The 25421-nt window shown below is 46.6% G+C and overlaps 1 protein-coding gene across 1 annotated transcript in view; it reads right to left on the reverse strand.

The window, feature by feature from the left end:
• The window catches only part of rab22a (RAB22A, member RAS oncogene family), a 106585-nt gene that overhangs the window by 54009 nt on the left and 27155 nt on the right, over window positions 1–25421 (reverse strand). The window contains exons 2-3 of the mRNA XM_086005186.1: window positions 23854–23933; window positions 23675–23756 (exon numbers count right to left, since the gene is read on the reverse strand). Coding sequence (XP_085861312.1) covers window positions 23675–23756; window positions 23854–23933 — 162 coding nt within the window. The remainder of the gene's footprint in view (window positions 1–23674; window positions 23757–23853; window positions 23934–25421) is intronic.

The following is a 25421-nucleotide window of genomic DNA, read 5'->3' on the forward strand; positions in this document are numbered from 1 at the left end:
GATATGGACCAAGGTGGGTAAATGGAGTTGAAATGCAGATCAGCTGTAATCTAATTAAATGGCAGAGCATTTCCAAATCTATGTTCCAATGTTCTCCCAAAATGAAATGTCACTTTGGTATTATGAGTCCACAGCAGAAAACTTGTTGGACAATCAAGCTCAGCGAACGCTTATGGGGGAAAAGAAAGAGTCCAATTAAAAAGGAATGCATGTTAACAACAAAAGTGACTCGGTTAAGGAGATGATGTTGAGCTGTAAAGCAGGAGATTCTAGTTTAATTCATGGAAGAGCAGCCTTGGAAGGAGAACTGACCCGGTTGTGGATGTGACCGAGCATGTTAGAGCATGAGGCACAGAGGTCCAATCATTACTGAACAGGCAATCTCTTCAGCAATGCTATGAACAGGAATCACGGAGATCAGAGGGGTTAAAATCAGACGTAGAGTTGAATTAAGGCTGGTCTTGTGTATTTCCCAACAGGCAACACTGGCTGAAATGGAGGGTCAGGGTCTGCCCGGTAATTTGGCAAGGTATTTGGGAGGGCAGGTGAGGGCAAGGAGTTTGAATTTCACCGATTGCAGGCCACAAATATAGACTGAGGCCCCAAAATGAACCTTTGTATTGGACAATGATTCATGTGCAATTACTAACCATTCTTCTTTTACATTGTCAAAAATGTCTAAAATCACCACTGAAAAAATGACACTTTTGCATACTTCAGTTTCCCCTACATAATATGGAATACTAGGTATAGCGGCAGCTTAAGTCATGACAAGCTCATGTCTCACTGAACTCCATTTGCAACTATTTATTTTCTTTTGTCATACACGAGGATGCTGGGTTTCAGTTTTCAGATACAAAACAGCAGAGGAAGGGACAGTGCAGACCTGAGCGGCGGCAGCAGCAGCGGGGAGGAGGTACCTCAGGCGATTTCAACAGCAACAAAAAACAAGGAGTGACATCACAGGACAGCAAGTAGGTGATTGGTGGATCAGGATTAGCTTTTTTTTCCCCTCTCTAAGCTAGGACAGTGGCTTAAACTAGGAGCAGGAAACTATAACATAGGTTATAAATTTAATAAAGTAACTAGTTAAACTAATTAATATAACTATAAATAGTCATTGAATAAAGATTTTAACTAATTAAATAAATAAAATAAGGTTAGACTGTGGCAGAACCACTGAATGGCTCTGGCTAACTGTATATAAGTCTCTGTAACGATGTTCTAACACCAGCCTAAACCTGTACCATTGTGTTAGGCATTACTGTGTTTTGTATTTCGAGTTTGCATGTACGGGGCGTGGCCCCTTTAAGAGCACGGGAAAACTCAGGCAAACGCGATGACGTCACGTCGCAAACCACGGGGCTGCCCAGGCAGTCCTCATGGCATCTCCGTTGAGTAAAGACCTGTTTAGTTGTTCTCTTGTGTCGATCTCCGCTATTCGTTGGAATTCGTTAATTCCTACAAGACTAAGATATGGCAGTGCAGGTTATAAAAATATCAGGACATACCCCAACCAGAAACCCTGGATGAACGGGGAGGTCCGCTCGCTGTTGAAAGCACGCGACGCAGCATTTAAATCTGGCGACGCGGCGGCTTACAGTGCAGCTAGGACCAACCTAAAAAAGGGTATCAGGACTGCAAAAAGGAAACAGACACTGCGGATAGAGGATCATTTCCACAACAACTCGGACCCCCGGCGCATGTGGCAAGGCATCCAGTCAATCACTGACTAAAAGAGTAAAAACACCAGCCCCCCGGTTAGCGATGCCTCCCTTCCGGAGAAGCTTAACAACTTCTACGCACGCTTTGACAGGGACAACAGGGAGCCGGCTACTAAAGCCTTGCCACCCCCGGAAGACCAGGTGCTCACTCTGTCGACCTCCGACGTAAGGGGTGTTCTACGCGGAATGAACACACGTAAGGCTGCTGGACCTGATAGCATCCCTGGACGGGTACTCAAGGAATGTGCTGATCAGCTGGCTGATGTCTTCACCGCCATCTTCAATCTGTCATTGGCCCAGGCAGTAGTCCCTACATGCTTCAAGACTGCTACCATTATTCCTGTGCCAAAGCAAACGGCTGTGACGTGTCTGAACGACTATCGACCTGTCGCACTCACACCCATCATAATGAAGTGTTTCGAGAGACTGGTCCTGGCTCACATCAAAGCCAGTGTTCCCGCCTCTCTTGACCAACACCAGTTTGCCCGCCTCTCTTGACCAACACCAGTTTGCCTATCGTGCAAACAGATCAACGGAGGATGCAATCACAACTGCTCTACACTCTGCACTGAATCACTTAGACGGTAAAGAGACCTACATCAGAATGCTGTTCATAGACTACAGCTCAGCATTCAACACTATCGTCGCCACCATACTCCACACTCTTGGCCTGAACACTTCCCTCTGCAACTGGACCCTGGACTTCCTAACAAACAGACCCCAGTCTGTCAAATTAGGTAACCACACCTCCCCACCCCCTTGACCCTGAACACAGGGGCCCCACAAGGATGTGTGCTGAGCCCCCTCCTCTACTCCCTCTTCACCCACGACTGTGTGGCTGTTCATGGTTCCAACACCATCATCAAGTTTGCGGATGATACCACGGTGGTAGGCCAGATCACCAACAACGATGAGTCAGCCTACAGGGAGGAGGCCCAGCATCTCGGAAGTGGTGCGCCGATAACAACCTGGCCCTCAACATCAAGAAAACCAAAGAAATCATTGTGGACTTCAGGAAGTCCAAAGGCGGAAGTCACACCCCCATCCACATCCATGGGGCTGTGGTGGAAAGGGTGGACAGCTTTAAGTTCCTCGGAGTCAACATCACGGAAGACCTCTCCTGGTCCCTCAATACCTCCTCTCTGGTGAAGAAGGCCCAGCAGCGCCTATATTTCCTAAGGAGGCTGAAGGGATGTAACCTGTCGCCCCTGATCCTCTCTAACTTTTACCACTGCACAATAGAGAGCATCCTGATGAACTGTATCACAGTATGGTATGGCAGCAGTAGCTACTATGACCGGAAAGCCCTGCAGCGGGTAGTCAAAACTGCCGAACGCATTACCGGCACCCAGCTACCGACCATAGAGCACATATACCAGAAACGCTGTTTACGGAGGTCACGGACCATCATCAAAGACCCTACCCACCCCAGCCAGTCTGTTCGCCCTCCTGCCATCTGGGAGACGCTACAGATGCATTCGCACTCGTACGACCAGATTTAGGAACAGCTTCTTTCCCAGGGCTGTCATCCTACTGAACTCCACAAATAAACTCTAAAGCCTGCACATCTGCCAATGCACTTTATTATGTTTATGTTAATGTATTACAAGCCAAATGAACGTTGAATGTTTAAATGTCTTAATCTAAATGTACACTCTCGGGAGCCGCAAGCCTACATTTCGTTGTACTGCACTTGTGCACTAACAATGACAATAAAGTTGATTGATTGATTGATTGTGTCTGGACTGCAGTATGTGGGAGTTTGTGGACAGCGAGACTGTCCAGAGCGAACATATCTGCAGTAGATGTCTCGGGCTCGAATCTCTCCAGCTCAGTCATTTCCAGCTCAGTCATTGAGCTGGGGTGCGAGTTGGAGACACTCTGACACATAAGGGAGGGGGAGGAGTATGGACAGTTTGCGTCAGACTTCGGTCACACCTCAGAGGTGCAGGATCAGAATGGGTTTGTGTGACCGTTAGTGTGCAGAGTAAAGGGAACCCAGGTAAGAAAGGGAACGATGATCCACAGAAACTACTTCTTATCGTGTCCACGGACAGTCTATACATAGCCCAGCCAGAACTGGACACATTTTTGCGCCTTGTTGTTGAATTCGGAAAGATCTGCAACAGTGCAGGGTTCCTCTAACGATGGGCATTGCAGGAGATGTTGCATAGTCTGTGCCTCAGTTCCACATTCACAAGTTGTCGGGCTGGTTGAATATCCCCATTTGCTTAATGACACCTTTGAGCAACCTACACCGGTCCCAAGTCTGTTAAGGCACTTCCAGGTTGCCCAGTTGCAATTAGCTCCTGGGGGAAGGCTTTCATCAAGTAAAATTTCCATCGCTGGGGGTTGTTCAACACTGGTGAGCCGGTCTTTCCACAAGGCGATGCGGGCTTCAGATGAGGTTGATTGTAATGGAACAACACTGTTCATGAAGCTCTTTCTTGACTTTAGGCGGCTGGGTGTAGGTGTATGACAATGCAGAGGGTGTCTCTCATCTGATGTTTGACGGAGTCGGAGTCGCTCTTTCTTGCTGGCTACCGTTCTTCTTATATCAGGGGGAGCGATACCCGCCAGGATATATAGGCTGTTGGTGTTTGTTGGTTTTAAGCAACCTGTGATAAATCGGCAGCTTGCATTCAGAACGGCATCCATCTTCTTGGCACGAGTAGACCTTTCCCATGCAGGGCAGGCGTATTCGGCAGTAGAATAGCAAAGAGCAAGTGCACTGGTTCGCAATGTTTTCGGGCTTGTTCCCCATCTTGTGTTAGTGAGCTTATTCAGGATGTTGTTTCGTATGCTCACTTTTGCCTTTGTCTTCTCGATGTGGTTCTTGAAGGTGAGGCATCGGTCAAGGGTGACTCCTAAGTAGATAGGGTGCTCGCAATGCGTCAGTGTTGCTCCACACCAGGTTACTTTCAGCTGGCGTTTGGCTTCACGGTTTCGGAGATGGAATGCACAAACTTGCGTCTTTGATGGGTTTGCGCGAAGGTGGTTTTCTTCATAGTAGGATTTTAGCCCCTCCAAGGCCTCAGAAAGCGTTTCCTCCACGGTGTTAAAATCAGTGCTTTGGGCAGTGACACAAGTCATCAGCATATATAAAACGGCGTGTAACACCGTCTATAGGTTGCTCATTCGTGTAGATGTTGTACAGCAGCGGTGCAAGCACACTTCCCTGAGGAAGACCATTCTTCTGAATACGCCACCTGCTGCGCTTCCCACCTAGTTCAACATAGAACCGGCGATTCTGAAGCATGCTTTCTAACAGCTCTGTTAAGTGAATCTCTTTTGTCATCGAGAATCTTGCAGAGGAGACGTCTATGGTTCACTATATCGTATGCTGCTGACAGGTCGACAAAAACAGCACCTGTTACCATCCCTTGCTCAAAACCGTCTTCGATGTGTTGTGAGGTTGAGCAGTTGGCTTGTTGTTGATTTGCCGGGGCGGAAACCTGCTTGCTCTGGAATGATCTTCTCATCTACAGTTGGTGCTACCCTATTGAGTATCAGGCGTTCAAACAGCTTATAGGTGTGGCAAAGCAGTGAAATTGACCGAAAACTCTTAGGATCTGAGGGATCTTTTCCAGGCTTTAATAGTGCTATTACATGTGCCTTCTGCCAGATATTAGGTAGCTTGTGTGTTGCCAGACAGTGGTTGAACAATTGTAGGAGCCATTTCTTTGCTTTCTGTCCAAAATGCTTTATCTGCTCCGTTGCTATGTTGTCAAGACCAATTGCTTTCCCGTGTTTTAGACTAGATATACCAGTTTCCAGCTCTTCCAGGGTGAATGATCTACTGAAGCCAGGATCATCGCTGTACTTCTTCCTATCTAGTTGTGCTCTTGGTTGTTTCTTGTTGATTCTTCCATTTAGGAGCAACTGGTGTGCAACTTGGTTAGCAGACACATTTGGATGTTGGGCAGCTTTCTTGGGATCACCTCCAAGTTTGCGTATGAAAGACCATGCCTTCTTGCTGTTTCTATCTGATCCTATCCAACAGGTACAATGTACTTGCTACCTGTGAGGATAAGGATAAAGACTGTCGGAAGGACAGCCAGAATGCAGACCACGGCACCTTGGAGCAGGAGGCTGTCCCAAGCAGGAGCAGAAGGCTGTCCTAAGCAGGATCAAGAGTCCCACATGGTATGTTGCCTACCTGGTGCCAGGGTAAGGAACATCTCAAACCAGCTTGAAAGGATAGTGGAGAGGGAGGGGGAGGATCCACTCGTTGTGGTCCATGTTGGGATCAACAACATAGGGAAGAGTAGGCAAGAGGTCCTGTTGAGAGTACCAGGAACTAAATTAAAGAATAGGACCTCAAGGTTTATAATCTCTGGATTATTACCTGAGCCACGTGCAAACTGGCATCAAGATAAGCTGATTAGGGAAGTAAACATGTGGCTAAAGGAGTGATGTGGGAAAGAGGGGTTCCATTTCATGGGGCACTGGCACCAGTATTGGGACAGGAAGGAACTGTACGTTGGGACAGTCTCCACCTGAAGATGTTTAAAAAAGAATTTAACGCGATACAGAACCAGTTTATAACCCAGACAGCAGTACGGCGTTCTGGTCTGTCACTGTTGGGGTTGCCCATGAGGGTCCTGACGTTCCAGGTCCCGAACGAAAAGAAAAGCCATCCGTGGCTTAGTAAAGTAATAAAGGATAGTATCCGACTGAAAACAAGGGCATATAAAGTAGCCAAATCTAGTAGGAGGATAGAAGATTGGGAAGCATTTAAAAGCCAGCAGACAATAACTAAAAGATTAATTAAGAAAAGGAAGATAGATTGTGAAAGTAAACTAGCAAAAAATATAAAAAGATAGCAAGAGTTTCTACAGCTATATAAAAAGAAAAAGGGTGGCTAAAGTGAACGTTGGTCCCTCAGAGGATGAGATCCTAGGGTCTTGAGAGAAGTGGCGATAGGGATTGTGGATGCATTGGTGATTATTTTCCAGAACTCCCCGGACTCAGGAAAGGTCCCGGCAGATTGGAAAACTGCTAATGTAACACCCTTATTTAAGGAGGGAAGTAGTCAAAAAGCTGGAAACTATAGACCAGTTAGCCTCACATCTGTAGTTGGCAAAATGTTGGAGTCCATTATTAAGGAAACAGTAACAGAGCATTTGGATAAACATAAAACCATGCTGACTCTGTCATATTAAATTATGAAGGGGAAGTCATGTTTGACAAATTTGCTCGAATTCTTTGAGGACGTAACATACAGAGTGGATAAAGGGGAACCAGTGGATGTAGTGTATTTGGACTTCCAAAAGGCATTTGACAAGGTTCCACACAAGAGATTACTGATCAAGATAAAAAATCTCGGGATTGGGGGTAATATACTGGCATGGGTGGAAGATTGGCTATCTAACAGAAAACAAAGAGTTGGGATAAATGGTTCGTTCTCGGGCTGGCAATCAGTAACTAGTGGTGTTCCGCAGGGGTCAGTGCTGGAACCCCAACTCTTTACAATCTATATTAACGATTTGGAGGAAGGGACCGAGTGCAACATATCCAAGTTTGCCGACGATACAAAGATGGGAGGGAAAGCAGTGAGTGAGGAGGACATAAAAAACCTGCAAAAGGACATAGACAGGCTAAGTGAGTGGGCAGAGATTTGGCAGATGGAATATAATATTGGAAAGTGTGAGGTTATGCACTTTGGCAGAAAAAAATCAAAGAGCAAGTTATTATCTAAATGGAGAGAAACTGCAAAGTGCTACAGTACAAAGGGATCTGGGGGTCCTGGTGCATGAAACACAAAAAGTTAGTATGCAGGTGATCAGGAAGGCCAATGGAATCTTGGCTTTTATTGCAAGGGGGATGGAGTATAAAAACAGGGAAGTCTTGCTGCAGTTATACAGGGTATTGGTGAGGCCACACCTGGAATACTGTGTGCAGTTTTGGTTTCCATATTTAAAAAAAGATATACTTGCTCTCGAGGCAGTTCAGAGAAGGTTCACTCGGTTGATTCCGGAGATGAGGGGGTTGACGTATGAGGAAAGGTTGAGTAGGTTGGGACTCTACTCATTGGAGTTCAGAAGAATGAGAGGCGATCTTATCGAAACATGAGATTGTGAGGGGGCTTGATCGGGTTGATGCGGGGAGGATGTTTCCACTGATGGGTGAGACTAGAACTAGAGGGCATAATCTTAGAATAAGGGGCTGCCCTTTCAAAACTGAGATGAGGAGAAACTTCTTCACTCAGAGGCTAGTAAATCTATGGAATTTGCTACCCCAGAGAGCTGTGGAAGCTGCAACATTAAATAAATTTAAAACGGAGATAGACAGTTTCCTAGCAGATAAGGGAATTAGGGGTTACGGGGAGAGGGCAGGGAAGTAGACGTGAGTCTAGATTCGGATCAGCCATGATCCTATTGAATGGCGGAGCAGGCCCGAGGGGCCGTATGGCCTACTCCTGCTCCTTATGTTCTTATGAACTTATGAACTTCATTTTAAAGGGTGGAAGATGCCTGTGTGTGAATTCTTTTAACGTGGGGTGGCCGTTGCACACCAGCAACCACACGGGCTTGACAGAGCAAGGTCTTGGTCCAATGGCAAGGAGATCTAAGACGATTGGAGACCAGGCTCTACTACAACGGCCTAGCACACACACACACACAAACATACTGCTACTGTCCTCCTCCCTCCTTCCCGCAGGTCCTCTCAGCCTGGGTTTCGTTGAATGCATTGTGGTCCTCCCGACCTCACTGTTGGCCCGTGCCGCACCTTCCCTGGGCACCAACCCCAACAGTGACAGATCGGAATGCCGTACTGCTATCATTGCCCGGGAGCTCAGATGTTTCGACATTGACATCGCCGCCCTAAGCGAGACCCGGCGGGCAGGGGAAGGCCAGTTTAAGGAGCAAGGTGGTGGCTACACCTTCTTCTGGAAAGGCAAACCTGAAGAAGAACACCGCCTCCATGGGGCAGGCTTCACCATAAAAAGTGAACTGGTTGGGCATCTCAGAGACTCTCCTAGCGGTATAAACGAGCGCCTCATGACTCTTCGGCTCACCCTAGCCCGGAACCAGTGCGCTACGGTCATCAGTGCATACGCCCCAACACTGGAAGCCACAGACGAGACCAAAGAGGAATTCTACTCCTGCCTCGAACAATCCCTGTCCCGAGTCCCAACGGGCGACAAGCTGATCCTCCTTGGCGACTTTAATGCCAGAGTTGGAAAGGACACAGACCTCTGGGGAGGTGTGATTGGCAGAGAGTGGGTAGGGAAAGCCAACTCCAACGGTACCCTCCTCCTGTCGAAATGCTTAGAACATGGCCTTGTCATAACCAACACCTTGTTCCGTCAGAGAGACAAGTACAAGGCTTCATGGCAGCACCCTCACTCCAAGCACTGGCACCTGCTGGACTACGTCATCGTCCGAGCGAGGGACCGCAAGGACGTCCGCATCACCCGCGCCATGACAGGAGCTGATGACTGCTGGACAGGCCACCGCCTAATCCGCTCTGTCATCTCCATCAAAACAGCGGCGGCAACAGAAACAATGCCGCAGAAAAATTAACGCTGGAGCACTCAAAGACCCCGCTAAGAAAGCCCTATTCAGTCTGCGCCTCACAAACAACCGGATGACTCCCAGTGATGCAGAGACACAGAGTGCCCACAGCGCCTGGTCTGCACTCAAGGCCTCCATAATCAGCAGCTGTGAAGAGACGCTCGGTCACTCGACCAGGAAACACCAAGACTGGTTCGACGAGAACAACCAGGAGATCCAGGAGCTAATAAGCCGCAAGCGCAAGGCATTCCTGATCTGGAAAAAGCAACAGAACTTGAGAGCAAGAAAGCAGCTCTACAGAAGCCTGAAGGCCGAGGTCCAACAAAAAAACTCGCGACCTAAAGACCAGATGGTGGGTGGAGAAAGCGCAGGAGATCCAACAGCTAGCCGACAACCATGATGTGCGTGGATTCTTTAGCGCAGTCAAGACCATCTACGGCCCAAGCACCCAAGGCACTACCCCACTGCAGGCCAAGAACAGAGAGGTACTCATCAAGGACAGAGAGGCAGTCAGTGCCCGCTGGAAGGAGCACTTCGAAGATCTCCTTAACCTCGACTCTGTCTTCGACACGAGTGTCCTCAACTCCATCCCACAGCATGCTACCCGCCACCATCTCAGCACAACCCCAGCCCAGCATGAGGTTGAAAAGGCCATCCGACAACTGAAGAACAAGGCGGCCTCAGGAGCAGATCGAATTCCCGCTGAGGCACTAAAGCATGGTGGAGAAGCACTACTGGCGTGAATTCATGAACTCATTTCTCTTATCTGGAAGGAGGAGAGCATGTCAGCGGATCTCAGACGCCGTAATTGTGACCATCTTCAAGAAAGGTGACAAGTCCGATTGTGGTAATTACAAAGGAGTTTCCCTGCTGTCAGCCACAGGGAAAGTCATCGCAAGAATCCTCCTCAATCGCCTACTCCCAGTGGCCGAAGAGCTCCTCCCAGAGTTGCAATGCGGATTCCGCCCACTAAGGGGCACAATGAACATGATCTTCACCGCACGTCAATTACAAGAGAAATGCAGGAAACAGCGCCAACCACTGTACATAGCCTTCTTTGATTTCACAAAGGCCTTCGACACCGTCAACCGTGAGGGATTATGGAGTATCCTCCTCAAATTTGGCTGCCCTCAAAAGTTTGTCACCATCCTCCGCCTGCTTCACGACGACATGCAAGCCGTGATCCTGACGAATGGTTCCACCACAGACCCAATTCACGTACGAACCGGGGTCAAACAAGGCTGTGTCATCGCACCAACGCTCTTCTCGATCTTCCTTTCTGCAATGCTCCATCTCACCCTCAGTAAGCTCCCCACTGGAGTGGAGCTAATTTACAGAACAAACGGGAAACTGTTCAACCTCCGTCGCCTCTAGTCCAGATCCAAGGTCGTCCCATCCTCTGTCGGCGAATTACAGTATGCAGACAACACTTGCATCTGCGCTCAGTCGGAGATCAAACACCAAACCATCGTCAACACCTTCACCGAAGTGTACAAGAGCATGGGCCTTACACGAAACATCCGTAAGACAAAGATCCTCTACCAACCTGCCCTCGCCACACAGTACTGCCCCCCCCCCCGGTTATCAAAATCCACAAGGCCTTGGACAACGTGGACCACTTTCCATACCTCGGGAGCCTACTGTCAACAAGGGCAGATGTTGACGACAAAGTCCAACACCGCCTTCAGTGTGCCAGTGCAGCCTTCGGTCGCCTGAGGAAAAGAGTGTTAAGACCAGGACCTCAAACCCGGCACTAAGCTCATGGTCTACAGAGCAGCAGTGATACCCGCCCTGCTGTATGCCTCAGAGACAGGCACCTCAAAGCACCGGAGAGGTACCACCAAAGCTGCCTCCGCAAGATCCTGCAAATCCATTGGCAGGATAGGCGCATCAACGTCAGTGTTCTTGCTCAGGCCAACATCCCCAGCATCGAAGCTTTGACCATGCTCAATCAGCTCCGATGGACGGGTCACATTGTCCGCATGCCCAATACGAGGCTCCCAAAACAAGCACTCTACTCACAGAGCTCCGGCACGGCAAGAGAGCCCCAGGTGGGCAGAGGAAACGCTTCAAGGACACCCTCAAAGGCTCCTTGAAAAAGTGTAACATCCCCATCGACACCTGGGAATCCCTGGCCCAAGACCACACAAAGTGGAGGTTAAGCATCTGGGAAGGCGCCGAACACCTCGAGTCTCTTCGCCGGGAGCAAGCGGAAGCCAAGCGCAGGCAGCGCAAGGAGCGCACGTCAACCCAAGCACCCCACCCACCCCTTCAACCACCGTCTGCCCCACCTGTGACAGAGACTGCAGTTCCCGCATTAGACTCATCAGTCACCTGCCAACTCATTTTTAATGTGGAAGCAAGTCATCCTCGGTTCCGAGGGACTGCCTAAGAAGAAGATACCCCTGAGGAGCAAGAATTCTACTTGCCAAAGAAAACAGCCATGGACAACTAAAGAGGTAAGGGACAGCATAAAACTAAAGGAAAGGGCGCTCAAAAATGCAAAAAATAGCACAGAGCCTGGCGAATGGGAAAGATACAAAGAACAGCAAAGGGTCATAAAACAGACAGCAAGAGCTATGAAAAGAAACTTGCAAGGGCTATCAAAATCAATCAATACGAAGAATTTTTATAGTTACATTAGGAAAAAGGGTGGTGGTCAGGAGCAATGTGGTCCTCTTAAAAACTGAAAGTGTTGATATTGTCAATGACAATGGGGAAATGGCAGACATGTTGAATAATCACTTTGCGTCAGTATTTACAGTAGAAGAGGATAGCATGCTGGAAGTCCCAAAGAAACTAATATTGAATCGGGGACAGGGACTTCAAGATTCTTTATTTGCCATATGTAACTAGTACAATGGAATGCTTACTCCCCAATCACTCCCACAATAAAGCTGTGGGAGCTCACAGAGACACGTCAGCTATTTTTACAGCGCCGTGTTCAGAAAGTCAATTCTTTGACATCCAGTGGCAGTGGAAGCACGATGTCCCTCAGCCGCTCCGTCCTCCTCACTGTTGCCGGCTCGGCTCCACGTGCGGTGGCCTGCTTCTCCCGCTCACCCTCTGGCCACCATTCCCGGCTCCCCTCCTCCCAGTCGGACTGCGAGTCGTCGAGTCTGCTGCTGCGTCCCGGTGCGCTGCGCTCCTCCGCCCGACTCGCCCAACACATCCTCCGGTCGCCGCGGCCTCCACCTCACCGTCTCCACGGTCCGACGGCCCAGGCCTGCTTCTCCCGCTTCCGGTCCGGCCCCTGGCATTTACGTAGGTAAAATAAGAGTAAAAGAAAATTATGGTACTAAAGAGTGCCAAATCCCCAGGACCAGATGGTTTCCGTCCCAGGGTTTTAAATTAAGTAGGTGAGCACATTGCAGATGCCCTAACTATAATCTTCCAAAGTTCTCTAGATTCAGGAACCGTCCCTTTAGATTGGAAAATTGCACATGTCACTCCGCTTTTTAAAAATGGAGAGGGGGAAACCAGGGAATTATAGACCAGTTAGCCTAACATGTGTTGTGGGGAAATTGCTGGCGTCTATAATTAAGGATAGTGACTGAACACCTTGAAAATTTTCAGTTGATCAGAGAGAGCCGCCATGGATTTGTGAAAGGTAGGTCATGCCTGACAAACCGGATTGACTTTTATGAAGTGGTGACTAAAGTAGTGGACAGGGGAAATGTTTATGGATGTTATTTATATGGACTTCCAGAAGGTAGCTGATAAAGTCCCACAGACTGTTGTCTAAGGTAGAAGCCCACGGAGTTGAGGGCAAATTATTGACCTGGTTAGGAAATTGGCTGAGCGACAGGAGACAGAGTATGGATAATGGGTAGGTACTCAAATTGGCAGGATGTGACTAGTGGCCTCTAGACTTGACTATTCCAACACACTCCTGGCTGGCCTCCCACATTCCACCCTACGTAAACTTGAGGTCATCCAAAACTCGGCTGCCCATCACCCCTGTGCTCGCTGACCTACATTGGCTCCCGGTTAAGCAGCACCTCACTCTCAAAATTCTCATCCTTGTTTTCAAATCCCTCCATGGCCTCACCCCTTCCTATCTCTAATCTCCTTCAGCCCCACATTTTACTACGTTAAAGGCGTTATATAAATACAAACTGCTGTTGTTGTAGTAGTGATGTTCCGCAGGGATCGGTGTTGGGTCCTCAACTATTCACAATATTTATTAACGACTTAGATAATGGCATAGAAAGTCATACATCCAAATTTGCCAATGACACAAAGATAAGCGGCATTGTAGGCAGCGTAGATGAATGCATAAAAGTACAAGGGGATATTGATAGATTAAGTGAATGGACAACACTGTGGCGGGCCTGTGTGGGAACACAGCATCGGCGGCAGTTACACCGGCGGCAGTGAGTCAGGAGCAGCCCGACTAGAGCGGGCCTGTGTGGGAACACAGCATCGGCGGCAGTTACACCGGCGGCAGTTACACCGGCGGCAGTGAGTCAGGAGCAGCCCGACTAGAGCGGGCCTGTGTGGGAACACAGCATCGGCGGCAGTTACACCGGCGGCAGTGAGTCAGGAGCAGCCCGACTAGAGCGGGCCTGTGTGGGAACACAGCATCGGCGGCAGTTACACCGGCGGCAGTGAGTCAGGAGCAGCCCGACTAGAGCGGGCCTGTGTGGGAACACAGCATCGGCGGCAGTGAGTCAGGAGCAGCCCGACTAGAGCGGGCCTGTGTGGGAACACAGCATCGGCGGCAGTGAGTCAGGAGCAGCCCGACTAGAGCGGGCCTGTGTGGGAACACAGCATCGGCGCCAGTTACACCGGCGGCAGTGAATCAGGAGCAGCCCGACTAGAGCGGGCCTGTGTGGGAACACAGCATCGGCGGCAGTTACACCGGCGGCAGGGAGTCAGGAGCAGCATACCAGTTCAACAGCAGGGGAGAGAGGTAAAAAGTAATAAGTGTGACGTCACCAGGAAGCAGGTAAGTGATTGGTTGGTGAGCATTTCTCTTTTTTTTTTAAAACTTTAACTCTGGTTTATAGTTTCTAAGATCTCTCTGGTGTAGCAGGGACTGCTGGTAAACCAGTCAACTGTAGTGTAATTAGTGGGATTGATTTAATTTAAATTCAATTAATTAAAGGGTAAGTCATGGCAGGACAGCCGGGCCCCGTGATCTGCTCCTCCTGCGATATGTGGGAACTCAGGGACACTTCCTGTGTCCCTGACAACTACATGTGCAGGAAGTGCATCCAGTTGCAGCTACTGACAGACCGCATTGCAGCGCTGGAGCTGCGATTGGACACATACTGGAGCGTTCACGATGCTCAGGACAACGTGAATAGCACATTTACGGAGTTGGACACACCGCAGGTAGAGGTTGGACAGGAAGAAAGGGAACGGGTGACCAACAGGCAGAGTACTAGGCGCAGGCAGGTAGTGCAGGGGTCCCCTGTGGCCATCCCCCTCTCCAACAGATACACCACTTTGAGTACTGTTGGGGGGGGATGGCTTATCAGAGGAAGGCAGCAGCAGCCAACTTCCTGGCACCAGGGGTGGCTCTGCTGCACAGAATGGGAGGAAAAAGAGGGGTAGAGCTATAGTAATAGGGGATTCAATTGTAAGGGGAATAGATAGGCGTTTCTGCGGCCGCAAACGAGACTCCAGGCTGGTGTGTTGCCTCCCTGGTGCAAGGGTCAAGGATGTCTCCGAGCGACTCCAGAACATCTTGGAAGGGGAGGGTGAACAGCCAGTTGTCGTGGTGCATATAGGCACCAACGATATAGGTAAAAAGCGGGATGAGGTCCTAAAAGCGGAGTATAGGGAGTTAGGAGATAAATTAAAAAACAGGACCTCAAAGGTAGTAATCTCAGGATTGCTACCAGTGCCACGTGCTAGTCAGAGTAGAAATAGAAGGATACTTCAGATGAATACGTGGCTAGAGGAATGGTGCCAGGGGGAGGGATTCAAGTTCCTGGGACATTGGAACCGGTTCTGGGGGAGGTGGGACCAGTTCAAACCGGACGGTTTGCACCTGGGCAGGGCTGGAACCAATGTCCTAGGGGGAGTGTTGCTAGTGCTGTGGGGGAGGGTTTAAACTAAAATGGCAGGGGGTTGGGAACCTGAGCAGGGAGACAGAGGAAAGGGGAACGAGGATAAAAGCAAAAGATAGGAAGGAGAAAAACAAGTGGCAGTCAGAGAAATCAACAGTTTAAATCAAACATGGCCACAGTAAATAATAATTCTAATAGGTCTAAGAGCGTTAAAAAAACAAGCCTGAAGGCTTTGTGTCTTAATGCGAGGAGCATTTGTAATAAGGTGGATGAATTGGCTACGCAAATAGAAGTAAACAAATACGATTTGGTTAGGATTACGGAAACGTGGCTCAAGGAAGGCCAGGACTGGGAACTCCACATCCAGGGGTATTCGATATTCAGGAAAGATAGGCGAAAAGGAAAGGGAGGTGGGGTAGCATTACTGGCTAAAGAAGGGATTAACACAATTGTAATGAAGGATATTAGCTCTGATGATGTGGAATCTGTATGGGTAGAATTGAGAAATACTAAGGGGAAAAAAACGTTAGTGGGAGTGGTTTATAAACCTCCAAACAGTAAGGCGGAGGTTGGGGATGGCATTAAAAGAGAAATTAAAGAAGCGTGCAATAAGGGCACAGCAGTCATCATGGGTGACTTTAATCTACATATAGATTGGGCCAACCAAATTAGTAACAATATTGTGGAGGAGGAATTCCTGGAGTGTTTACGGGATGGTTTCCTGGACCAATATGTCGAGGAACCAACCAGAGATCAGGCCATCTTAGACTGGGTATTATGTAACGAGAAAGGATTAATTAGCAATCTTGTTGTAAGAGGCCCCTTGGGTCGGAGCGATCATAATATGATCGAATTCTTCATTAAGATGGAGAATGAAGTAGTTGACTCGGAGACTAGGGTCCTCAATTTAAATAAAGGAAACTATGACGGTCTGAGGAGGGAGTTGGGTAGGATTGATTGGGGAATGGCACTCAAAGGGTTGACGGTGGATAGGCAATGGCAAACATTCAAAGACCGAATGGATGAACTACAGAATTTGTTCATCCCAGTTTGGCATAAAAATAAAACAAAAAAGGTGACCCAACCGTGGCTAACAAGGGAAATTAGGGATAGCATAAGGTCCAAGGAGAGGGCATATAAATTGGCCAGAAAAAGCAATAATCCTGAGGATTGGGAGCAGCTTAGGATTCAAAAAAGGAGGACAAAGGGATTAATTAAGGGAAAATAGAATATGAGAGTAAGCTTGCAGAGAACATAAAAACTGACTGTAAAAGCTTTTATAGATATGTGAAGAGAAAAAGATTGGTGAAGTCAAGCGTCGGTCCCTTGCAGTCAGAATCGTGGGAATTTATAATGGGGAACAAAGAAATGGCAGACCAACTAAATACATATTTTGGTTCTGTCTTCACAAAGGAGGACACAAATAACCTCCCAGAGATGCCGGGGAACATAGGGTCTGATGAAAGGTTGGAACTGAAAGAAATCAGTATTTGTAGGGAAATGGTGCTAGGAAAATTGATGGGACTGAAGGCTGATAAATCCCCAGGGCCTGATGGTCTACATCCCAGGGTGCTTAAGGAAGTGGCCCTAGAGATAGTGGATGCATTGCTGGTCATCTTCCAGAACTCGATAGACTCTGGAACGGTACCCATGGATTGGCGGGTAGCTAATGTTACCCCACTATTCAAAAAAGGTGGTAGAGAAAAGGCGGGGAATTATAGACCGGTAAGCTTGACATCGGTTGTGGGGAAAATGCTAGAGTCCATTATAAAAGATGTAATAGCAGAGCACTTGGAAAGCACTGACTGGATCGGACAAAGTCAACATGGATTTACAAAAGGTAAATCATGCTTGACTAATCTACTGGAATTTTTTGAGGATGTAACTGGTAAAATAGATAAGGGAGAACCAGTGGATGTGGTGCATTTGGACTTTCAGAAGGCTTTCGATAAGGTCCCGCATAAGAGATTAGCGTGCAAAATTAAGGCACATGGGATTGGGGGCAAGGTATTGACTTGGATAGAGAACTGGTTGGCGGACAGAAAGCAAAGAGTTGGAATAAACGGGTCGTTTTCCGAGTGGCAGGCAGTGACTAGTGGGGTACCGCAAGGATCGGTCCTAGGACCCCAGCTGTTCACAATATATATTAATGATCTGGACGAGGGAATTGGATGTAATATCTCCAAATTTGCAGACGACACAAAGCTGGGGGGGAGGGTATGCTGTGAGGAGGATGTCGTGAAACTCCAGCACGATTTGGACAGGTTGGGTGATTGGGCAGAAACATGGCAAATGCACTATAATGTGGATAAATGTGAGGTTATCCACTTTGGTGGCAAAAACAGGAAGGCAGATTATTATTTGAATGGTAATAGATTGGGAGAAGGGGAAGTGCAAAGAGACCTGGGTGTTCTTGTACACCAGTCGCTGAAGGTAAGCATGCAGGTGCAGCAGGCGGTTAAGAAGGCAAATGGTATGTTGGCCTTCGTAGCAAGAGGGTTCGAGTACAGGAACGAGGATGTCTTGCTGCAGTTGTACAGGGCCTTGGTGAGACCACACCTTGAGTGTTGTGTGCAGTTTTGGTCGCCTTACCTGAGGAAGGACGTTCTTGCCATGGAAGGAGTGCAGCGAAGATTCACCAGGCTGATACCTGGGATGGCAGGAATGACGTATGAGGAGAGATTGTGTCGATTGGGGTTATACTCACTGGAGTTTAGAAGATTGAGAGGGGATCTCATCGAAACCTATAAAATTCTGTCAGGCCTGGACAGACTAGATGCAGGAAGGATGTTTCTGATGGCCGGGGAGTCCAGAACCAGGGGTCATAGTCTAAGGATAAGGGGTAAGCCATTTAGGACTGAAATGAGGAGGAATTTCTTCACCCAGAGAGTGGTGAACTTGTGGAATTCTCTGCCACAGAGGGCGGTGGAGGCCAGTTCATTAAGTATATTCAAGAAAGAGTTGGATATATTTCTTAAGGCTAAAGGGATCAAGGGATATGGGGAGAAGGCAGGGACTGGGTACTGAATTTGGATGATCAGCCATGATCTCATTGAATGGCGGAGCAGGCTCGAAGGGCCGAATGGCCTACTCCTGCTCCTATCTTCTATGTATCTATGTAAATGGATTTCAATGTAAGTAAATGTGAGGTCATCCATTTTGAATCTAAAAAAGGATAGAACAGGGTACTTTCTAAAAGGTAAAAAGCTAAAAACAGTGGATATCGAAAGAGACTTGGGGGTTCAGGTACATAGATCATTAAAATGTCATGAACAGGTACAGAAAATAATCAAAAAGGCTAATGGAATGCTGGCCTTTATATCTAGAGTACAAGGGGGCAGAAGTTATGCTGCAGCTATACAAAACCCTGGTTAGACCACACCTGGAGTACTGTGAGCAGTTCTGGGCACCACACCCGAGGAAGAATATATTGGCCTTGGAGGGAGTGCAGCGTAGGTTTACCAGAATGATACCCGGACTTCAAGGGTTAAGTTACGAGGAGAGATTACACCAATTAGGGTTGTATTCCCTAGAATTGAGAAGGTTAAGGGGTCATAGAGTTATAACAGCACAGAAGGAGGCCATTCGGCCCATCGAGTCCATGCCGGCTCTCTGTAGAGCAATCCAGTCAGTCCCATTCCCCCGCTCTATCCCCGAAGCTCTGCAAGTTTATTTTCCTCAAGTGCAGCTGAGGGTGATCTAATTGAAGGCTTCAGGATATTAAGGGGAACAGATAAGGCAGTTAGAGAGAAACTATTCCCACTGGTTGGGGTATCTAGGACTGGGGGGCAGAGTCTAAAAATTAGATCCAGAACTTTCAGGAGTGAAATTAGGAAACACTTCTACACACAAAGGGTGGTAGAAGTTTGGAACACTCTTTTGCAAACGGCAATTGATGCGAGAACAATTATTAATTTTAAATCGGAGATGAATAGATTTTTGTTAACGAAAGGTATTAAGGGATATGGGCCAAAGGCAGGTATATGGAGTTAGATCACAGATTAACCATGATCTCATTGAATGGCACAACAGGCTTGGGGGGCTGAATGGCCGACGCCTGTTCCTATGTTTCTAAAACAAATTGAATTGCAGAATGTGATCCCAAAGCATCAGTAAAGATCCCAAAATCCAAAGTAATGAAAAGAAATTGAACTTATTCAGTCGTTTAGTCACAGGCCTTTACTCGGGGCTGTTTCTGCAGTTCTACATTGTTTTTGTTGAGTGGTCAATTTGTTTGGGGGTGGGGGGGGGGGGGTGCTGTGTCAGCTTTTTGAAGCTGTTTGCCAGCTTGAGTTTTGCATCAAGTAAAATACAACCCAAGTGCCCAGCAACACTTTCTAGATTGGCTTTTGTACTTCAGCTCTGTTTAAGTGTTGTTTGGAGTGACAGACTCCACGGGTGATACAGTTTCAGCATTGACGGAAGTATCTAGCAAGTATAATGTTATCTCTAACGTCTTTGGCCTGAAGTTCATATCTTTATCCATGTCTCACAGCACCAAGGAGTTAAATTATCAGTGACCGAAGTGCGATAAAAACCTGCATGAGAAGTGTCCTAGAGGCGGGCGGCTTCCAAGAACTCAAGCAACAGTTCCTTAGAATACATACTTAACTCACAAAAGGCCGCTTAGAAGGCAAACCTTCCATGGAGGGCCAAGTCTAGAACACGAACTTGAACTGCTGAGATAGATGTGTGATTGTGGACAATAGCAGACCCTCAGTCAGTACAGGTCTTTCACCTTCTTAGGCGTTGGGTATCTGTCTTTGCTATAATGGACACACACCTCCAGAACCACTATCCATCTGTAGGCCAGGTGCTGGCAAGGTGACGCAGATTCTAAACAAACTACTCGACACCCTACATTCCTGCTTATTTACGACTGCACATACCTTGGTTTCAATTACCTTTGCAGCCTGGGTCTCGATTTCTTTTGTAAGTGAGGGGAAGAGAGGCAGCAACATCTTTAGTGTACCTTAGTTGTGGCAGGAAGTTATGCTGGCCATTTGATTTGGTTGCCGTGGTTTTCTCCAAAACTAAACACCAGCATGCATCATGCAGATGTGTCAAATGTGCACTCATGGGGCTCAAAAATGTCCCTGAAGCACCCAGTGTGGACCGAAAAATACTCAGCACACATTACAGACAGCTACCCAAGCATCATCTGGTGAAACAAGAAGCTGACTTATGCCAGTGGCATTCATGAGCATCTTTAAGTGCAATGGATTCTGAAGTATTGTTGCCTTTGTGGGTTTGACTGGATCCAAACAGAACTCCACTGCCAGGCCGTCAGTATGGGTGCATTCTGTTTCTTTAAGCAGCTATGAGTGGCACAGAACAGCACCAGTGGGTCTACACTTGATATTTTTGGTGTATTTTCCATTACAGCAATATGAATGTGGGAATAATAAAAGTTAGTACTCAAAAATGGCCTGTCCAATCTTGCAATATAAAAACTCCATAAATGTGGTGCGATATGAACCCAAAATAACTAATGTATTTACACAAGCACCTCAACGTGCTTTCTACAATTCATTACTTCTGAAATTAAAATTTTTTATTTTTTTTTCTTAGAAAGGGTATAGGAAAAGGGTTAGGGAGGGCCTCAGTGGATAGCTCTTTCAGAGAGCTGGCACAGATACAATGGGAAAAATACAGTAGCCTCATTTTGGGCTGTAAAATTCTATGAAGTGCAATAAATTTTGTCGGCAAGTGACTAAGAGACACAATTGTTCAACAACTGGAGCAAATGATCGAACAGGAGTGCAGCTACCTTTTTAGTTTGACTCTGCCAGCCCCAGAATAAAGAAGCCACAAGCTACAATCAAGTCAAAGGAGATCAACAAATGCACAGAGTTTAGCTCATCAAAGCAATTGCTTCAATGATTCACAGTTCGCAGTATCATGGACTCTTCCCCAACTAATCTCCTGAGGGCAGCAAATAATCACAGTGGAAACTTCCAAAAAGGGGAAACGCAAATCAGATCACAGACTAACCAGTCGACAGGTAAACAAGTTAGAAGCCACGATGGAAACCACAGGATGTAGCAAATTACCACAGTATATCCTTAATACTAAAAGTTACATACCAGCTCTAAGTATGAGATTGCATTTTAAGCAAATGATCAGTATATACAAGCTTCAGATTACATTTCCTACATTACAACAGTGACTACACTTCAAAAGTACTTCATTCGCTGTAAAGTGCTTTGGGATGCCCGGTGGTCGTGAAAGGCGCTATAGAAATGCAAGTCTCCCTTTTTTTCTTTTCAGATTACCTGATCTTTCTTGTACCATTCTACATACAAATTCAGCATGGAGACAGAACTCGTTCACCTCAGAGTACTTCTTGCATAGTTAACCATGCAGTAGCTTATTACATAAGAAGATTGCAATGAGATTTCTTCTCTAGTTGCTATTATACCATTGGAGCACAAGGTCATGCAAGCTATAAAGGAAATACAACAAGGCAGTGCGGTGGATACTGAGTGTTGGAACACCAGTGCGTGAGTGCACAGAATGGAGGGATACAGACTGAATTTGTCTTCTGCATCTTCCCATTGCAAGTGAGTTTCTGATTCCTGTCACATGGTGATAGGAGTCAGAAAGCAAGTCATTCCTGGACCACTGTGTACCTCTTAGAGGCCTCAAAATTAAAATCACTCATCTACCTGCCTGTTGATATGCAGCCGTATTAAAGGATATGGAACCAAGGTGGGTAAATTAAGTTAAGATGCAGATCAACCTTGATCTAATTGAATGGTGGAATATGCTTGAGATACTGAATGGCCTACTCCTGTTCCTATGTCCAGCCCAACATTGCTACTTTTAAACCATCCTTTTTGTCCAAAATATATAAAACTATTGATTAGAGTATAGCTTGGCTCCCAACGGTTTATTTAGCAGAACCTGGGTGAGAGACAGCATTGGAAGATCATTTATGCCCAAACTAAATTGGAAATGATTTTCAGAAACAAGGATTTTCAGAATCCCTTTCTCTTCTTGATAGCAGCAGCTATCTTTCTCTTGAACCCTTTGCCAAAAGACATTAGTAGCTTTCAAAATACACTTAAATGAATACAAAATGTTCAGAAAAAAAAGTTGAACAAAGGAGAAAAATTTCCCCTCGGTTAGTTGTAACAAAATTGTTAAATCCTTTAGAAGCTACATCTGACAGTGAAATCCCCTCCTCCCCAAATGCTAAAGCAGAACTAGAAGTGTACACCACAAAATATTTCAGGAATTAGGCAGTTTTTCCAAATATTTCTAACTTTGGCACTGAAAATCTATTGGACTTGTGAAAGGGATAGCTTCAAGGGCTGAAATAGTCAAACAAGCAACCAACGTCGAAGCAGGTTTGATCAATGGGCTCTTCTTACTGACTGTACACATGTGCCTTGTGTTGTGGTCACTAAAATAAGCTTTGGTTTTTCACGGAGACAGTTCTCAACGGAACCCTGGCAGTAGCACCCAGGAAGAACAGTTCTTGCAATGGATAACAGAGCCTCTAAAGATGAACATGAGTAGGATTTATTGGCTTCTATCTTCAGTCATCATGGTATATATGGGGTTAAAAACCAGGCTCACTATAAAGTGACCCAGCTTATTTTGATATCAAACAGCTGCAGCATGTAGATGTTATTCCTGTCTTAGTTACCCGAGGGAGACACCAAGCATTTCAATCCAAATACAAGCATCTGGTGTGCTTTGTTTCTATATGTTTGATGGGCAGCTCTTTTGAGTTTAAGACAAATTTAGTTCAATTTCTTTTGATCAAATATCTCAGCCTGACTTGTCGAATAGTCCTTCTGAAGCCAGACAAAGAGAGTGAGAGAAAGCAAATGAGAGGGCGAAAGAAATAAAGAAAGACTGGGTGCGAAGTCATTAAGAAACCACAAGGCTGATTTTCATTGCAAGTCTGGCCTAGTTCACACTACAGCTTGGTGCAGCAGACACAGTTGCTATTTTCTATCATCTAATAGGGATAATTGCACCAGTAACTACGTAAATTTACAAGTGTGTCAAATACTACTTTTCACTTACGCGTTTACTACTTCATAAATTTTCTTGGCAGTTTAAAAAGGAAAGACAGATTTGCATTTATAATCGCACCAGTCATAACTTCAGGACGTTCTACAGCCAATGAGGTACTTTTGAAGTGCAGTCACGGCTGTAATGTAGGAAATTAAAACCAAATATATAGTAATACGGTTTTCTTCTTTAACCGGATCAGCTACAAATGACCTAGATAACGGGCAGGTAAAGGAATACTCAATCATTGGAATCAAAAGCTTGTCTATAGGAGCGTTCTGAGATGCTGAACCCAAGAAAAACATTTACAATTTTAAAAAAAACAAAAAAGTCTTGCACACGCATATACTTTCTGCAGTCAAGCAGCAGTCCATCTACTTACCCGCTCCTGACCAGCTGTGTCCCAGATCAGAAACTTGTGCAACTCACTTTGATACTGTACTGTCTTGGTCATAAAGGAAGCCCTAAATATAGATCAGAGATCACAAGTTACATGACATCCAGGAGTAGGACACTACACATTCTCAAAAGTACATCTTAAAAAATCTTTGTATTGCTCACCCTATTGTGGGATTGATGTTCGGATCAAAGCTATCTTCTACAAACCTCCAAACGATGCTGGATTTGCCGACGCCCGTATCCTGGAAATACACAAAAGAACAAAAAAGGTTAGTTTATATCTTTTCAGTGTCCCTCACCGAGATGGGCAAAATTGGAAGACAAAAACAAAACAAAAAGACACAGCAAACAAGTCACTTTATCCAACATTCGGTTGCACTTGAAATCAAGTAATTGCAATTACGTCCAAAAGATGGACCTAACAAAAGGTGCACATTACAACTTTTAAAAAATTAGTTCCCAGGATGTGACAAGGCCGGCATTTATTGCTCTTGAGCAGGTGGCAATGAGCCTTCTTCTAGAGGTCTGATGCAACCAAGTTGCTTGCTCAGCCACTATAGAGACCAGTGAACAGTGAGCTACATTGATGTGGGACTGGAATCACACATAGCCAGACCAGGCAAAGATGGCAGGTTTACTAGACATGGGCTTCGCCAAGAAGCTTACATAAAATGCAAATACTGCAATCAGGGCTCAAATTTAAATTTGTAAAACAGCTAGCCAACAGGATCAGTAACTGGCTCAAGAGTGAAAAATGTATTTGGCTGGACCTCCTTCACGCCTGCCTGGCTAAAATTAATTGTTAACCCGTTTTGCATTCTACCAATTTTCTCCTCTTCTAAAGAGGAGACACATATGATTATATAGTTGCACAACCAGTAAGCCCTCCAGTACCTTGCCCAAACAATCACTGACAAATTTCAGGTGCAGATTTAATCATGGAGGGTGTAACTGTGGACCTCCCCACCTCATCTGTACCCAACGCTAGGGTTGGCAACTCTGGTTGGACGCAGTCCTGGATGTTTCGTCAGGTGATCTTTCTTCCCCCCCCCCGCCCCCCCCACCCATCACCCATCACCGACTCGCCCAGTCAAACAAACAGTCTCCCCCCACCCCTATACATCTCCAATATTCTTATAACAAATCAACTCCTGGCTGGCCTCCTACTTTCTACAATCCGTAAACTTGAGGTCATCCAAAACCTCTGCTGCCCATGTCCTAACTCGCACTGAATCCCGTTCACCCATCACCCCTGTGCTCGCCGACCTACATTGGCTCCCGGTCCAGCAACGCCTCTACTTTAAAATTCTCATCTTTGTTTTCAAATCCCTCCATGGCCTCGCCCCTCCCTATCTCTGTAATCTCCTCCAGCCCTAGAAACCTCCGGAGATCTCTGCACTCCTCTAATTCTGGCCTCTTGAGCATTCCTGATTTCAATCGCTCAACCATCGGTGGCCGTGCCTTCAGCTGCCAAGGCCCTAAGCTCTGGAATTCCCTCCCTAAACCACTCCGTCTCTCTTTCCTCCTTTAAGACGCTCCTTAAAAACAACCTCTTTTCTGCCATAATATCTCATGTGGCTTGATGACAAATTTTGCTCGATAACATTCCTATGAAGCGCCGTGGGATATTTTACTATGTTAAAGCCGCTATATAAATACAAGTTGTTGTTGAAAGTGTTCAAAGAAAATGGAACAATCAAGTCTTTTAATGCCCCTATGGATTTCTCCAG

The sequence above is a fragment of the Somniosus microcephalus genome, chromosome 13 (genome assembly GCF_052327205.1).
Source record: "Somniosus microcephalus isolate GS21.2 chromosome 13, FLI_Smic_1.0, whole genome shotgun sequence".
NCBI lineage: Eukaryota > Metazoa > Chordata > Chondrichthyes > Squaliformes > Somniosidae > Somniosus > Somniosus microcephalus.